The sequence below is a fragment of the Andrena cerasifolii genome, chromosome 1 (genome assembly GCF_050908995.1).
Source record: "Andrena cerasifolii isolate SP2316 chromosome 1, iyAndCera1_principal, whole genome shotgun sequence".
Classification (NCBI taxonomy): Eukaryota; Metazoa; Arthropoda; class Insecta; order Hymenoptera; family Andrenidae; genus Andrena; species Andrena cerasifolii.
Window position 1 is genome coordinate 13,891,101 of NC_135118.1, and position 17,865 is coordinate 13,908,965.

Consider the following 17,865-nt stretch of genomic DNA (forward strand, 5'->3'; position numbering starts at 1 on the left):
GTGCTGGGAAGTTTCGAAATTGAAATCATTACGACATTTTTCTTTCGTAAATTTTGTATTGGAGAGAATTAAACTTTCCGCTAATTGTTATTTGATGTTGTGTATTTTTTTATTCGGCAGTTCAATATAAAAGATATTTTCCAATTTTTATCTCAAACGAAATGCGCAATTGGTATTATTGTATTAATATATCGGTAGAGGTAATATCTGATCTTTCTACGAGTCAGTAGAATGAACCCTCATGATCAGACAACCCGTGACCCGATTAGTAGAAAAATTCAGTATTTGTTCTATGTATACAAGAATAGATTTATGATAACATTTACATTTCTTGTTTCTCTAATTTTCAACGTAACGCAACAATGTACATTGATATAACAATAATAAGAAATCTAGAATTACGTGTGCTCGATCAATCACTGAAGTCCTCTTAACAACAAAATTCAATTTTTTAATGAAATAAATAATCTTAGACTCTAATTTTGCGAAAATCATCTCCTAGTATCTACTTCAAACCTTCGTGTCCTCCAATGCATTCCGAAAGACGTTTCTTCTGTTAAAATAGGAACTATAATATTCAGTTTCCCCGATTTTATCCGTGCGTTCGTTTCAGAATTTGTTAATTATGAGAAGTTCGCAGCGAATTTAATGTCGGCTGACGTGTGTAAGGGCTTGGATTCGATACGCAACGATCATAACGATCGTGCCGCGGCACAGAGGGGACCGGGCAACAACTGAAATTGTAATTTCAAATGGAAGCTGCTCCATAGACATGAAACGGACACGCCACCGTTCTCCTGGGTCTAATGGCGCGAAATCTCAGCGTAGCTGCATCCGTGTGCCTCTCCTGTGTGGGTGCGTGAAACGGTATACTTGTGCATTATGCACGCAGCGTGTGTATATCTGTTCCTGGTAAGGTATATCTGCAGAGAGAAGCCGCCTCGAGTCCTATTTGCGACGCCGGATGTAGTTGTAGCTTTCGAACTATAGCATTTTCTACTATTCTGCCCTCGTTTCTCCTCTATTCTTCGGCTGCTGTTAGATCCGAGCTGTTAGATGCACTTTAAGGCTTCAGACCTGCCATTAGTGACCGTAGAAGTGTTTTTGAAATTGTTAGGTAATTAACAGAAAAGTAGGAATTGAGTTCTTTGCATCGGGGAGCAACATTGAGGTTACTGAATTTACAATGAAATAGGATTTTATTCAATACATATTTATTTGGTGTTATTTCATATTGGACACAAATCTACGCTCAAAATAATAAAAGTTTTGGGAATAAGAACCTTTTAACTACTTGGGAGGAAGGTTTAGATTTATATTCATCTGAATTCCTTTAGAATCCATCTATCCTTCAGCCTTTTAACTTTTTCTTAAAGTCCCTCACCTTCTCACTTTTTTTTTAAAGTGGTAGCAAATAAATCTGAGTTGGGAACTCAGGAATTTTGCATTTTACAAATGTGCAGGTCTACAAACACGGTTTTGTATTGATAAAAAAATCAGATATACTTAGGAAATCAATCCTCTGAGACGGTTTCATTACTCTGAGAGATTGATGTATTGAAATATAACAAGTTCTATTATAGTTGACACTAGAATGGGCATGATTAATTATGGGCGAGCTACGTCCGTGAAAACTGGTTGCCAGTTAGCGCGGCGAAATGCCCACTTTCGTTTCCGATACAGAGGCAATAACGTTGAAATAATACGCAGCTGATTTGCATAGATTTTCAATGGACGATATCTCAATATTGCCACCCTCGTTTCTATGCATCCACGAGTCCCGCGGCATGGGAGCAACAATGGAATCCGCGTCGGAGATTAAGTAATCGGCGGCTAAAAATCGGGTAATTACCATATAATCCATCGTATTTCTCCGGTAGCCGTGTAGATTATGCGCATAATGGCTAATCTACCTAATCCGCGGCGAATCACGCATTCATTACAGGCAACCACGTGCTTCTGCGTGCACGGCACCGAGTTTATTTATTAACCAGACGCGTCAGATTCGAGAGCCATGCCTTCTAATCGTTTATTGACTAAACAGCTATTACATCTGTGTAGAAAACCATAGAAACCCCTAATGGTTCCCTCCCGCGACCCCGTGTTCTAAAGTTTGAACAAAAGGATAAAATATAATTTCTCAATCTTTTATTTATCTATTTGTTTCTCTTGCACGGGCAAGAATCTTACTCGCTTCTCGAGTTCACCAGTGAAAGAAAAATAATCTCCACTCGAAAAGAGGTATACCTGTATACTAAAACGATATAAGAAGCTTAAGGTCACATGGACGTTCCAAGGAACGTTGCTTCAGGTAGCAATATTGCCCCTCGCAGCGCCCGTAGCGCCAGAGCGAATTCTACATATAAATAATTGGACTATCAGATATCGCGTGGGTCTCGAGCGAAACAATGTCCCCGCATTGTTCGCCACGCTTTTCCAGATCGTAAATTGCGTGGCCCGAGTAGCAGCGAGACAATAGTATCAGCCTTGAAGATGAAGCAATCCGCGGGGAAAAATGCCGGTAATTACCATATAATCCATCGTATTTCGCCGATAACCGTTGCATACCGGGCTACGCGCATAATGGCTAATCTGCCTAATCTAACAGCGAGCCCCCTCGCATCCATTACTGCCGCGGACCACGCGCCCCCCATCTACTCTCTGCAGAGCGGCCGCACGAAGGCGGACTAGCCTCTAAACTGGCGCCGTCTTAAGGGGCCCCTCTTTTATTCGCGGCTCCGAGAATTCGATCTGCGGAGATCTTCGGCCGCGATATTCCCTTACCGACACATCCTGGACGCCGTGGCCGAACGGGATATCGCGATCCCGAAGCGAATCTCGTCCTGAGTGACACGGCGATCGCTTGTTACCGATACACGCGTGTGTAAGACGACGTGTTCGCGTGATTTAATAATTGCCTTATAAGGCCGGGCGCTGTAATTGATCGATACGACTCGGCGCTATTCCAGCCTCGATCCCTTCTACCCTTCCTACCGACCCATCGCCGCGATCACTCCTGCTTTTTTGCCTTCTTCGACCGTCGCACGGATCGGATGGTTAACCGCTAGATCATCTTCCAGCCAATAACCCGAGATCCCGAAAGGGGCTGCCCGTTCATCGGGCGACGCGATTTGGAACGGTAAGGATAATGGCAGCGTGCTTGGGGTTCGCTGGGAATTCGAATTGCGTGACTGGTAGGATTTTCTTGGGGGTTGTTGAATGCGAATTATGAATCCGTAGATGTATTGTATTGTATCATGAACCGTGTAATCAGTGAATGCCAGAAATACACCGAGGAAAGAAATTGCAATATTGAGGGGAACCTCGCCGACATACTTACATCCATATTTTATCAAGAAAGCATAATCAAGTTTTGTAAAAACATCAGAATCCTCAAAGACATATAAGAAACGTGTGGGGAATGGGAGCTTATTAAACTGATGTATAGTTGCTAATGATCTGTGCAGTCGATGCGACGTTAAACCTATAAGAAAAGAAAAGTGTTGTATCAGGCCATTTCGAAAGTCTGCGTATTTCGTAGGACGCAGCTGCGAGGGTCTATGCGTTTGAAGTATCCTGATATTATTTATAATTTTATACTAAGGTAAAATATCCTATCTGCACATATATATTGTATCTACTACGTTAGATAGTCTCCACCTAACACTTGAAGTGCAGATAGGATATTTTACCTTAGTATAAAATTATAAATAATATCAGGATACTTCAAATGTAAAGAATTTGCTTTAAAATGCCCTATCTACCAATTTTTCATTTTCATGGTATTTTTAAATATTTAGAGCTCTACATGTATTTCACCGTTTAAGCAAAGTTAGATTGTTCTATTGTAGGGTTCTAGGGCTTAGATATTATAGATTATAACAGTTAGGACAAATAAGCCCTAGAGCCCTACGATAGAACACTCTAACTTTGCTTAAAAGGTGAAATACATGTAGAGCTCTAAATATTTAAAAAAATACCCTGAAAATGAGAAATTGGTAGATAGGGCATTTTAGAGCAAATTCTTTACGTTGGGTATTTTCATATTTGACTAGTAAAATACCCGTGCTTCGCTACGGTTAAAATTAAACACTCCGTTCTCATTTAAATTAACATTTAATTTTAAAAGTAATCGTAGCGCCGTCTACACGTAGATTTTGGAATTATTCTATAGCCTACAGCAGTCCCACTAAAACAAAGATTCTTCAGGTAAATGGTTCATCGAAATCGGTTCCGTAGTTTTTGAGTTTTGCGCTTTCAAAAATACGTACATACATGTCACGAACATTTTTATATAATGATATAGATAGATAGACTCCCTCCTTTTACAGTACCATCTGACTCCCAGAAACGAATTTTCCTTTCCGGTAAAAAAATAAAATGTAATCGAAAGCATATAGAGCTTCGTTTTCGGTAAAATAAATTTTGGAGTATCCCCCCATTCGATTGAAGCCTAAAACCCAGTGGTCTTCCAATCCTCCCCGACGAACAATCCACTACCCCGCAGGATATTGACTTTCCCAACAAGAAATTAATTGACGTAACAGATGTTGCTGCCAGAAACACCGAATAAAAAGACCTGTTGTCTTAACCGGAGTTTACTTCGCGTGCCTCCAGTGGTCCCGTTCAGTGACGGCTGAAATTCACCGCATTCCGCGTGCGAAGCCTTGCGTTCATCGATAAATATCGACGCTGGTGTGCCTTCCCACATCGTGTTCTCGTGCACCCAGCGGCAATATACGTAACTTTCGGCTTCCCGGTAGATTCCCGACTAAATTTGAGAGAGGCAGCGCAAGGGAACGCCGTGGATCACGTAAGAGGTGGCGGTGTAGCGCGGCACGGTGCATCGAACGCAATAAATAGGAGGAAGAAACAACCATTGCCAACTCCGCCCATGGTCGACTGTCTACCGAAGAAGCTGAGAGTCGTGTTGTGAGTTATGGCTCCTCCAGGTGAATTATAACATGTATAACGCATACCGACGGTGTACGGCTGGACTCTTCGAACCCACACGTATACCGAACCGAAGGGGTTAAGGTGCGGTTGTAACTTCTGGACTTTGCAACAGTTTCGTAGACGTTAGGAAGCTTCCTCTGACCCTTGATGGCTATTTATTTCGTTCGAGGTCAACGTTACTATTTCTTGGTGGAAATTGGAGCATCCCTGTAGCGTGCTTTATGAGGAAAATGAATTTGTTGCAGGATGGGCCGAGCACTTCTACCAACATCGCGTCGGATGATCTACACCAGCCAAAGGTAAGAGTCTTCGTGAGTCATTGTTCACTTTTTATGATAGACAAGTGTACCGGGCTTAAATTTGTAAGAATTGCAAGGATGTGTTGGAGCAAGCCATATGACACCTACTGCTTCGTGATGGAATCTTACTGTGACTACATTTTCTGTAGTTTTCAGGAACTTCAGCGTTTTTATAGTATTCAGGGGTTCTTTGGGAAGTATAGGTAGTTTAATATATAGAAGTCGTTTGTGCCTTCTATTTATTATTAGTATTACTAATCGTCGTTATTACTCAAAAAGAAGAAACCTGAGTATTTACAGCTGGCATAGACAATTAGCTTTTACTTTTTAAGAATTCAGTGATATAGCTAGTTTGATTCAATTATGATACCAAAGTTAGTTTGCCTTGAGGCTTCCAATCGAATGAAAAGTGCAAGATACTTTTGTTTGAATTTATTTTCACGATATTTTGACAGTTCAGTGGGACCTGGTTTTGTACTGTCTTCTATTGCCATAGCAGCAGTGTCATAGGTTTTGTTCTTGTTGTCTCGAACATTCCAGCATTCGTGCGATGCTTAATATTGCAAGTTATAGCGGTATTATGTGAATGTAAATAGATGTTTCTTGGAATATTGTAGTTTGGAAGGAACTGGGTCTGTAACGGAGATCCAGCGTTACAAAGTGCAAGCACTTACAGTTCATCCATCAAGCCCACACGGCCTCGTATATATTATTCAAAAGCCTACAATCTGATCAATATGCAGAAGATACTCGTAGGCACTAGAAAAGAATTGTATTCAAATATTGAACGGTGTATCGAACGGTTCTTTAATTTTTCGGTTATTCCTGACCTATGAAGAAATGCTAACCAGGCGTTTCGATGAGGTCGTATCCTGATTAATGCGTCTGCTGCGTATTTTATCTTTCAACGCGTTCCCTCGTGTAATACATTCTCATCGCCGGAACAAAATTTCCCAACATGCTGTCTGCAGGGTGATTTTCATAAACTAACTGTGATTATCTCCAAACGATGGAATAATGTATGAGGAATTAATTACACGAAGAGTATTCAATTTGTACGACGACATCGTCTAACAGCAGAAACGAATGTGTTTTAAATAAAAATTAAGGAACTTTCGATAACAATTCTGTGTCTTTAAATTCAAGAAATTTGAAAAGTATGAGTTAAAAGTAAGAATTTTCTTTATACCAGAGGAAATTGAAATTATTTATTAGAATACGTTCCTTGAGATATCTAAATGCTTCCAAGAAAGCTATAAAATTCTACCGTGTCCTATTTTGAAAATAATACATTAAACATAATTAATATACATTGAAAACAAATATAATTCTTCGAAACTTCTCTATCGAATATCACTTGTCAGCATCAGATTCAATCTCTTTTTCATATTTAAATATACATACAATATTTATTCCACATTAAGAAGCAAATATTAATATTTAAAAAAAATATTTATGTAATATTTTTGTGCTACTAGGGACGTAAACGTACAATATCAGTTATCCGATCATTATCATCCATTAAACATTCAAGCAATTCCTTCCTTTTAATTTGCAAGTTTCTACTTTAAAACTATCGTAAGTATACGTGCTAAGGGTCGCAGCAGCGATATAAAAATATGATCATCAGACACGAAGTCAGAGTCAGACAAAGTGAATGTAAAACATTCCTTCACCTTTGCGCTCCTCCTTTTTTTCCGTCTGAATAGAATGAAATTCACCGAACGTGGAAACTTAAACGGGATATTAAGATAGTGGCGATATTGAATGCGCAAAGGGTTTGTCAGGGGCGTTTACGTCGATGCATGATGTGGAAATATATTCCGTCCATGTAAGTCGTTAAAATCGCGCGTGATCGGCCGCGCTCCTGGCCGAAGGGAGAAACACCGAGGAACAGGGAATCGAGGAGTCGAAGATGCGAGCGGTCGCAAAACAGAGGAACGGGAAGAAAAAAGAGGCGGGGGACAACGGGGCAAAAGTGGAGACAGCGGACAGAACGCATCAAAAGAAAGACTAGAATCCGAAAGAAGCATCATGAGTGGGGCTTTCTTTCCTGGTACATAAATAATTCAAAGACGACGAAAATAGTCGAGTTCATTCGTCCGCCTCTAAGCGCGACGGCGCATTAGGGATTCAAGAAACGAGACTTTGTTTCTCCTTCGGTAACTACCAACGGAAGAATTCGTAGATTGAAGTTTAGTCGCTGGAGGAACGTAGGAAGTTTATAGATCGAGTAGGTAATAACCCAACTCAGAGGTTAGTGCGACTGAAGATAACTAAATTAAAAAAAAAAAAACGTGGGAAGTGTCAACGATCGACGATTGCCAATAAGTCTTCTCGGCCCGAGACACTTCTGTGACTCGCTACGGCCATCCGTATTCACTGGATGAAGTAGAAGTGGCTTACAAGTCAGACACTTTGTACCACTGTTCCAAAGTTTCCATTTAATCCAGCGTACCTTCGCTCACGAGAAGTAAGTGTCAGTAATTAAAAGACACATGGTGCGTTACATATTCAGCTTCAAAGTGCCCAGAAGAGAACCTCGAAACGATCTCTCGGAAGAAATGGACTTTTACTTTTAACATCGGTGATTGAATCAAAACGATATCAGTGTTAATAAACCATTATCAATGTAAATCCCTAAATGTTACTCCACCGATCCTGAAACCACCACCTCTTACATTCTCTCCTAACACTAAAGCCACAGACACCCGTATTCCCCGTTCACCCTGCACGCAAGAATAATCCACGATGAAATACCGACGAAACGCAAAATACAGAAACCGTGTAAATACATCCCAGACAGCAGTGACGTGTCACAAAAACTGCCTGCTCCCAAGGAACCTCCCGCTGGAGCGCGAACTAGGCAGCGAAAGAAGAAGGAAGTCAGGTGGCCGCGGAGAGGAGAGAGCAAGGTGATTTCCTGAATTCCATCGGAAGACGGGCGGCTACCTCTGCGGCGTACCACGGGTCACTCTCGGTGTCGCGATTTTTGCGATGTCCCGACCCGCGGTTTACAAGGCAAGTGTAGGAGGCGGGGTCCCGCGGCGAGGGACGGAAAACCTGGCCGGAGAAGAAACGCGGCGAGGCAAGAAGTGCCGAGTGGAATAAAGGGTGAGCATCGGGGCGGGGAATGGAGGGAGGGGGGTGCAAGGAGCCAGAAAGACGGGGGGAGAGAGAGAGAGAGGGTACGCATTGTAAATTGAATCTGAAGGCTGGCCAGATGGGCGCTGTCATGGTGGCACGAGCGCCACTATTTCATCCGTCCTGACACTTCTCGAGTGGCCTGGCCAAACGAAGGAAAATGATTGCGCGGCCAGGGGACTCGTCTTCCGGCTTAGAAATCTAGCTGCGATCACACCCCTAACCCATTATCCTCGCCCACGTGCTCGTTTCCGCGTAATATCTTCGGACCCTGACAGGACAAATGCGTCCAGCTGAGCACCGCGGGAGGATGCTGACCGGCGTTAAGCCCCGCGAGCTCCTCTGCTCCTCGTGAAACGGGGGATTTCGCGTATCGTCCATCTTGGCGAAATACACCGCGGCCGCGCCGGGATCCGCGGCGTCGTACCGTTTCTAATGGACTTTTGCGCTCCTACGATGCGTTAGCGTCACGTTTAATTCGCTTAAGCGGCTTGGCGAAAAATGGGGGAATTAATAGTGCCGCGGTGGTGCCACCGGGACGTGGGCAGGTATGAACGAGGCCGGCCTGGGAGATTGAAGTTTTGAGTTACCGTTTGTGAGGGAACGTAAGGGAATCTAAATTTATTGATAATGGCTGGGCGCGGTGTCATCAGCTGTTTTCATCTTGCTACGGAAGCTTGCTTGTTAAACGGAGAAAGATTCAGTGGGTTAGGTGAAGTTCCTTCTGAGAAGTTTTATATACTTGTAGAATTATCACTCTTCGTTCCTTTTCAATCCTTTGACAAAGTCTGTAATATAAGTACCAGGTGCCAAGTGTATCGCAGAGACACCAAAAGGGTTAAGTGGCAAAATTAAGGGAATTGGGATTTTTCTATCTGCCATTCTCTTGTATCTGAAGAGGGTGCCTATATTATATTCTTCCTTTTGTAATGGCAAATTAAATCAAACGTTTCCTTTTCATAATTAAATGGGGTATAGTCGTTTGAACCCTTGGAAAATGTGTACATTTTGTGGATTTTTTTACAAATCAACGGCTTGATGAAGATTTCCCGTTTTTTTACTATCTTTACATGGTATTATGAACTACTTAAAAAAAAAGTTTCAGTTAAAAAACTATTGTTCTTCGGAAGTTATGCATACATATCCCAAAGTCTCTCGACTTTAGATGGCTAAACGGTGGGTCTAAAAACTCGCGCTACGTTTAATCAATTTACTTCAAATTTTGCATTCCGATTCCCCGTTAATTATTTATAAAGAAAAAAGGTGGCCTTTTCTCTTAGAAAAATGTAACTTTACGTTTGATCTCTCACCATTTCTTTATTTTTCAAAATTTTCAAAATCGGCCCCGTTGGACGATAGCTATTGACATACTTTATAAGAAGATTTTATTGTTTTTGATTTCAAACACGACATACAGCTGTTTTCAGGCCCGCCATTTAGCCGTTTAAAATCGAAAGACTTTCGGATATGTATGCATAACTTCCGAAAGACAATAGTTTTTTAACTGAAACTTTTTTTTCAAGTAGTTCATAACACTATGTAAAGATAGTAAAAAAACGGGAATTTTTCATCAAGCCGTTGACTTGTAAAAAATCCACAAAATGTACACATTTTCCGAGGGTTGAAACGTGTATACCCCCTTAAGAAACTATTACTTGCTACTTAGCCTCATTGGTACTTCCACTGTAGAACTATACTATGAAAATAAGGGAACTATGATAACTCCACGGAGTACCCTTCAGTCGAATGTCAAAATAGTAGCATCCCACTATCAATTTGCACAGGCGACACTTCGGTTAGAGCAACGGCTGATTAAACAGAAGAAAAGCGGTAGAATTAATTGAATCACGATGTATACATAATTGCGCATTGTTGCGATACCGGGCTTTTTCAACGGAACACGTCCGCGTAATTTCAAGCGAGAATGCGCGCAAGAAAAAGGCCTGGCTGAATTACGCGAACCTGGTAATACAACGTAACGGCCGCGCGCGTTCTTACGTATTGCAAAACAAGAAAGTCTATTCAACTCGGATCAGCAATTTGTAAAACGCCAAGGACACGTCTCGGAGGGCTCGTAAATATTTTAACACGCGACGAAGGATTATTTACGCGCTGCCCGACACCTTCTAATCGTTCCCGTAACACCAGCGTGTCGCCTTCTTCGCGACCACTCGCAATAACCCGCATTAATTATCCCTAAGTGGTCGTCGCTCATCGATCTCACGATGCAAAACAGTCGCCTTTGAATCTCACGGCGATAAACTGGACTGGTCATTATCGGTGGCAAATAAATTTTTACCCATAAACCAGGGAAAATATTGGAAGACCCTCGGCTTAATGAGTCTCTCGCGTTTGCGGTTCTACACCCAGCACCCAGAGCTGTTCTTACAGCGAACAACAAAGTGATTGACAGAAGTATATTTCTTGAGATAAACACTTCGTTTCTACAAAGTATGAAAGCGTAATTATATCACGACCGCCTTAAAAAACAGTCTTTCCCAAGCCACTGCCCGTCGAGACAATTGCCAATAAAACAAGTCATATACGCTGGTTTTTTCCTCCAGCCTTCAAATGTCTTCATTAATTTAACGCAGAGCGTAGAATCAACACTGGCAAACCAGTCCAGTATCATCCTCCACCGAAAAACTGCCCGTAATGAACAGAATACAGTGCGCGGCAAGAAAGCTTGAAATTCTACCGTCCGCATCTACGAGCACCGAGCGAGCAGTATCCGAAGGAAAAGTGACAGCAGAGTATCCCGATCGGCGGACGTGGAACGGGGGCAAAATTCAATTTCACCCGGGACGTTATGTTACAGCTAAGAAGGATGGCCTCTGGTTAAAAGAAAACTGGTCGCCGTAATATTTTCACCAGTCGCCGAGAGCTGCCACCTTATCGGCCGAATGAATGCCGCCCTAATGAAAACCGGCCCTCGGACTAAAGCGAGCTGATGCTTTAATTAAGCACACTTAAGATCGCGAAGATTCCAGGTTGTTCTGGTTCTGGAAGCAGGTCTTGTCCTCTTCTCCTCCGTCTCGCGGCGTGTCTGTCTTCCTACGGCGTCTCCCTCGGACCGACCGTGTCCCTGGCCACGTCCTCGTCCTGCCAGCGGATCCTCCGCTCCGAGCAATTACTCAGGAACTTGGTTCTTGCATTCCCCGGATCCCGTGGCACCCCGTTCTTATTGCAGCTTGATAAAGTGGCCGTGGCATTAACTTCTCTTCCGAGTCGCGCTATCGGGGCACCGCAAATAACGTACGAGCCGATCGTATTTTCCCGCCTGTGACAGAGAGATCGAATCGGGAACCGCCGCCGATGATCGATGATCCAGCCCCCGGATAGTGACGTGGAATAATCACAGGAAAGTGGAACCAACGATAGGCGCGCGCGGCCGTGAACCGTGTCCAGGATCAAATACAAAGCGCCCGTGGACGTTTTAGAAATTCATGCTGGTGTGGGTTTCTACATTTATGTTACGGTGGATATTGTTGTTCTCTCCGAGTGATTGCTGTTTGGTGATATCTGAGTAATGCGTTCAGTGATAAGTGGGGCACTAGCGGATTGTGGTATTTAAGGAACTTAAGCGAAGGATTTGTCAGAGGTAGAAGCATATCCATTGATTTGTAGTCGAAATAAAATAGAGGGGATAGGAAGCTTGAATTGTGAAGACGACGGTGCTTTAAATTTCCTGTGATTCAATTTTGCAATCTGGGTTTTCGAACTGTTTTTAAAGTCACATAGAGGAGTCAGTTTCCACTTTGATGCTTAATGCGTTAAACGGTTTTGGACTAATTTTTCTAAATTCTGTAATTTTGGTAACCCTATTTTTTAGACAGTAAATCGATGGGTTGGAGACATCTATTATTGTTAATTCTTGAGGGCGTAATTAAAATTTTAGAGACTTCCTTACTAAAACTGATTGTTTTTCGATGGCAAAATTATCGAAGAAACAAAGCTTCTGTAAAACTTGATTTTGTTATATATACATGTAACATCAGATGACGATACGAATTGCCAATGACGTTGACGCAGGGTGGACTGGATTAATGTTGAGAACCGTAGCAACAGGTTGCATTAAATTGCAAATGAGTAATATTTCGCTAGGCGCGGGAGTAGCCTATCAGCAGCTTAATATCGAAGTTACCAAGGGTGATGGACGATCGAGACTTGCACCGATGACATTGCTAGATCAGGGCGAAAGTTAAGCCTGCGAAGCAGTTTCCCGCTGAGATGGCGCGAAAGAAAAGCCGTTCCTTATTTTAGAGAAAAGAAAGATCGAGGAAGAAATGGTATGTCGCCCTCGATGATCGATGGCGCGTCGGCTAATTCATAATGCAAAATTATTGCGGCGACGGTTATAAGACGACTTCCATTTGAAACTGTACGGATGCTTTTTACCGTCACTCCCTTTGCTATTGAATCAGAATTCTGATGGTGGTAGGATGATGGACAGCCTTGGCCAGTATGGATGACACCTACAACGTTTCGCAAGCTCACGTTTTGAAGATTTTATCGTGGACTGATTGTAAAAAGCATAGGTAGCATTACCAAAGGTTGCTGTGTAGGGAGACAAGGGTAAAGCGAGCCTTGGGGTAAAATGAGTTTTCTTAATTTATTATTTAAAAATAGAATACATTTACAAATTTTGATAGCGTAATAAATGTAGGTATGTAATATAGCAATGATAATTATGCACATTCAGATGTCTAAAAATGTAAATCCATTTCCAAACTTAAGAATCAATTTTTAAGGACTTTCGATTGGTTTTCTTTTCAATCTAACTTTTTAGATAAACGAGTCATAAATATATGATTTTGACTCAAAATTTTTTCTGCGTGTTTAAAAAAAGCTCATAAGCATACATGCACATGCGTTTGAGAGAACATTAACCCTAAGATTATTAAATAATTACTGTTCCACTGAGTACGTATTCGGGGTAAAGTGACCAGGGTAAATTCAACTGCAAAGAAGACATGCTTGAGTGACGTGCGCAATATCCTACCAGTTGGCTACGAAACTACGCGCACAGAACGGACCTAAAAAAAAAATTCAAAATCTGCCACAGTTTTTGACAATCACGGTACAAAAAAGCTAGAAGCTGACATGCTACACACGTCATTCCAGCGCAAGGGGTTAATAATTATGTAGGTATATCCTTAATTAAAGTTCTTATTTTATTTCAGCTCACTTTACCCCATATACGGGGTAAAGTGGTCGTTTTGGTATTTTCTTTTCAAGCCTAATTTTAATATATTCTAAGTTAATCTGAAGCATTGCTACTCGTAATTTGGCAATAGTAATATTTAAATTACATTATTAATTTATTCGTATACATTTTTATTGAAAAGAAAAAATTTTGTTCTACTTTAAACATTTTTAGGCCCACTTTACCCTGGCACCCCCTAGCACGTTTTACTCAAAGAATATCCTTTAGTAAGATCAATGATGGGTACTTATACTAACACACAATTATTGAGAAAAGCATGGAGAAAGCGTAGGAATATATTACGAGCTGTCGAATTAACAGTCTCCCTTCTCCCAATTTTCCAATTAATTTTCTCAACTATAAGGAATACAGAATTAATAAATTTAATAAGAAACACGCATCTAAGTGTACTGAGTGAATAACTCTGTTGGGAAGCAAGACCTCCTTCCCTCGATTGATGCTAACGTCGACTCTGCAAAGTAGTCGGGCCGCAGGATTTTAAAAATGGCTCGATCGTTAAAACGAGAGAGGCAGCGTGCTGCTCCTAAGCTTCTCGTGGCCGTGGTCTCATTTACACTTAAAGGAGCCTGCAGGGGAGCAAAAGGAGTATCCTGCATATTTGAAGGTCGCTTTAAAGGACGAACAATGGCGGTGCCGCCATATGATGACACCGTATTATGCGAGACTCCTTTTTCTTGTTCGTTTCCAGGGGCGCCGGTATTACGGATGCATGAACTTGTTTTACTGGAGACAGCTAGCAGATACTTCCCCAGCCATCTTTCCCAGACCAATGCTTTCAGAAGCATCGCTTCGCACAAAGAACGAACGAATTTCGCTGGGCATTAAATAGAATCCATGCCTCCTTTAAATATTTACAATGCAAAGTCAGCCCTTTGGACGCGAAGTGTTACTCAAATACAATTACCACTCTCGACTAGGCGACTTTAAAGGTTGCAGTTGTCAACGTGAAATAACTTCAAAGTAGGTACGTTTATATCTTCGTTGCATTATATTATACACGCAAACGAGGATAACTTTTATTCATCCCCTCGCATACATTTCATTTATAAATCATCTATGGAATGATATGCAATACGTATGTCAAAATTCTTTCATTTTAGTATTCCATCTCATCTCTATTTTCTTTTGAAGAGTGGCGTATTCCATGGATCATCCAGACACGACCCCTAAATTATTCCCAGCAGTTTCGTTTCACCTAATATAATGCTAAAACTCCCATTTTTGGTAGGAGAATAAAGGAAGAAGTAGATTCGAGTTTGGCGAAGATCCTTATATTCTGTTGCTGCAATATTTATTGCATTATCTCACCCTCTCTCCTTCGATGCTGCTACCTCTACCTATGCCACCTTCTTTCCCCCGATTCCCCCTCGTTTTCGCCTCTTTATCAAGCCCCTGCCAGCGTAATGAACGCGCTACTGGGCCACCCGCGCACAGAGCAACGCGAGAGCGCCGCGGCAGCTATTCCGCACACCGAAGAACTGCACCTCGCTTTAAAAGAAAAAAGGGCGCGCTGAAGGGAGGCGGACTTCTCGAAGGAAGGAATAATCTGCGTGGTCCCATTGTCTCCGGCGTGCCTTACCGTACGACCATTTTTGTGCGACGCGAGTCGAGAACACCAAAAAGGACCATATCGCCGTCGTATCCTATTGTTTAGGGAGTATATCGAGCGATATGATTTAAGGTCCTCGGCGCAGGGAGAGTGGAAACGCTACCTCGGCCCTTACGAAGTTTCTTGGCGAACCAGTGGTTCTCAAGGTACTCGAGGGATGAATCGTTTATCAAGAACGTGGATAACTTGGAGATCTTCAGGGCGAATTAAATTCAATTTAATTGATTTACATTGCAAAGTCATGACATCTTAAAGGGTCTTTCCCCTATGATGCCCTTGTAAGGTACCGCTGTTTGGAACTTTTTTTTGGGCACAAAAAGAATGTGTTTACTAAATTGAAGTTTTTTCTATTCATTAATACGTGTTTCGAGAGTAAAACAATTTTTTTCATATTTTTTTAATGCTTGCTTGCCTCAAAATAAGAGGAACTAGATTTTGGAGGAACCATGTATCTGGGATGGTGGCATCAGGGAGGTTTGTAATCAATATGACTGTCGCTATGGCCCGAACTAGAATCACACGTTTTCGTTGTTTTTTCTCATCTTTTGGGTAGCAGAATGATTAAACAATATAACTAATTTCGATAGTTCAAATTTGGACGTCCGCCATTTAGTTAATTCTTCACCAATCTAATTAATCTTAGTCCTTACCATAACGACAGTCAGACTGATTACAAATCATATTGTTACTTTCTGTTTCAGACACACGTTTCCTCCAAAATCGAACGAGCAGTCGAGGCGTCTTTTATTTTACAGCGCATATTACACCCACTTATTTTGGCGCAAGCAAGCATTAAAAAAATATGAAAAAAATAATTTTGTATTCTCAAAGCACCTATTAATAAATAGAAAAAAGTTCAGTTTAGTAAACAAATTTCGTTGTGACAAAACAGAGTTCCAAACAGCGGCACTTTATCAAGGCATCACAGTCCCCTTAAACGAGCAGAATAAGTGGACCTCTGAGAGTGATTCGAATGAGAGAAGATGGAGACTCGAGCAACCCCATATTTTCATTGTTCCACATAACGTTTCTGTGATAATGCAATTAATAGTGTAATTAATTACACTCCATCTTCATGGGAGTTCCGAAACGATCAACTCCTAGACAGAAAGAATCACCCGAGTTCAGAATTGCTACACCTGAAGGTATTTTTCGGTAGCGTCTTCCAGGAACGACATCCTGAAGCTGCAAGAACGCGCGACGAAGTGTCGCCACGAATGCGCGCCTGATCGGTTTCGATCATCGATCCCGCGGATCACGTAGCCGCGGACTGCGACGAAATATTCGGTTGAACGTTTCGTTAAGATTCCTGCCGTACTTTCGACGAAGCGGTTTTTACGAGAGCTACGAGGAATCCCGCGGCAGATATCGCGGCCGGTATCGTTCGGATAGGTCGTCTTTTATGGTAAGACTACCGGCGCTCGATATTAGTCGATCGTATCGATAAAGTGCGGGCCGCGGGGTATGGGGACGGAGTAATGCGAGTCATCTAACTCGGTGTGTCCCCGCACAGGGGCGAGCTGGCTGTGATCGGCGCGCGTGTGCGTGCGCGCCGTGGTGGCGAGGCTGCAAAGGCGATGAATTTTCGACTCTCTACGGGGCCTGATTTTTGCCTTCTCGGAATCCGTTTCGAAGATAAATCCGGCGCGTACGAGTCCGATGAGCGCGCGGGCGCGCTCTCGCCTTCGATTTCACGAACGTCGCAGGCAAAACGGCAGTAAAACGGGCCTGCGGTTTCAGAAGAAGCGTTTAGGATCCCATTCCAGGGGACGCTCGAGTCCCGCGGACCGGATTCGAGTGCGAGTAAATCAGAAAAGAAATCGCTGTGGAAACGCATCGAGATCTCCCGTCCTCTCTCCCCCCCCCCCCCCCACCCCACGTCTCCCTTTCTGTGGACCTGGTGACGCTGGTTATTCCACGCTGGCGGATGTTATACCAGGGGGTAACGGTCACGTAAAAACTTGCCTGATGTGAGAAAAAATCCACCGTCATCTAATGATGCCTGGTAGCTCCGTCATACACTGTAACGAACTGCCCCCCGAGAGCGGGCAAAAAGTCGGCCTCCTCCTAACGCGAATTTAAATCGCTATGCCGCGCGATTGTCCGATGGATCTGCGGTTAACTGGTAAACGCGCCGTTGCAATAAATCGCCGGCTCTATGAACGATAATACGTCGGTATGCGTATGTACGACGAACGGTGTAGGTGGAGATTCTAAGTGAGGGAACCGATTGGGAGGATAGAAAATATTCTGCGGTCTGATGAAAGTACTTTTATTTCTATCGAGGATATCCTGAACGCTGAGAAATGCAGATTAGCTTGCGCTCTGTTCCGAGGAGTCCGATGGGAACTGAAATTGCGCGACATACTTCTGCAGGATTTACTATGACGTATGGATGCCAAGCGACATGGTACGATGTACGAGTGTGCTACGATTGTTTTACATTCCTGAAAATGTCCCCTCTGGTAGGGAAGAATCGAATGGTGGGGATTCTAGCCAGCTGAATTATAAATTGCGAATTCGATACGCCTAGACACTTGTGTTACCATTAACAAAATCTACGAGTAATTACAATGATACACCAGGACTTTCACGCAATACACTCCTTACAAGGTAAACCAACCCTCCGG

General features: G+C 42.6%; 1 protein-coding gene and 1 long non-coding RNA gene across 4 annotated transcripts in view; one reads left to right on the forward strand and one right to left on the reverse strand.

Moving 5' to 3' along the window:
- Positions 1–17,865, forward strand: part of LOC143372224 (protein cortex) — a 243,072-nt gene that overhangs the window by 69,794 nt on the left and 155,413 nt on the right. For 2 of the 3 annotated variants that reach the window (XM_076819477.1, XM_076818627.1), the window contains exon 3: positions 5,202–5,255. The exons of the other annotated variant lie outside the window; for it this stretch is intronic. In XM_076819477.1, the coding sequence (XP_076675592.1) occupies positions 5,202–5,255 (54 nt within the window). The remainder of the gene's footprint in view (positions 1–5,201; positions 5,256–17,865) is intronic. 3 annotated transcript variants of the gene reach the window in all.
- LOC143378601 (uncharacterized) overlaps positions 1–17,865 on the reverse strand; it is a 180,601-nt gene that overhangs the window by 29,359 nt on the left and 133,377 nt on the right. The window lies entirely within an intron of this gene.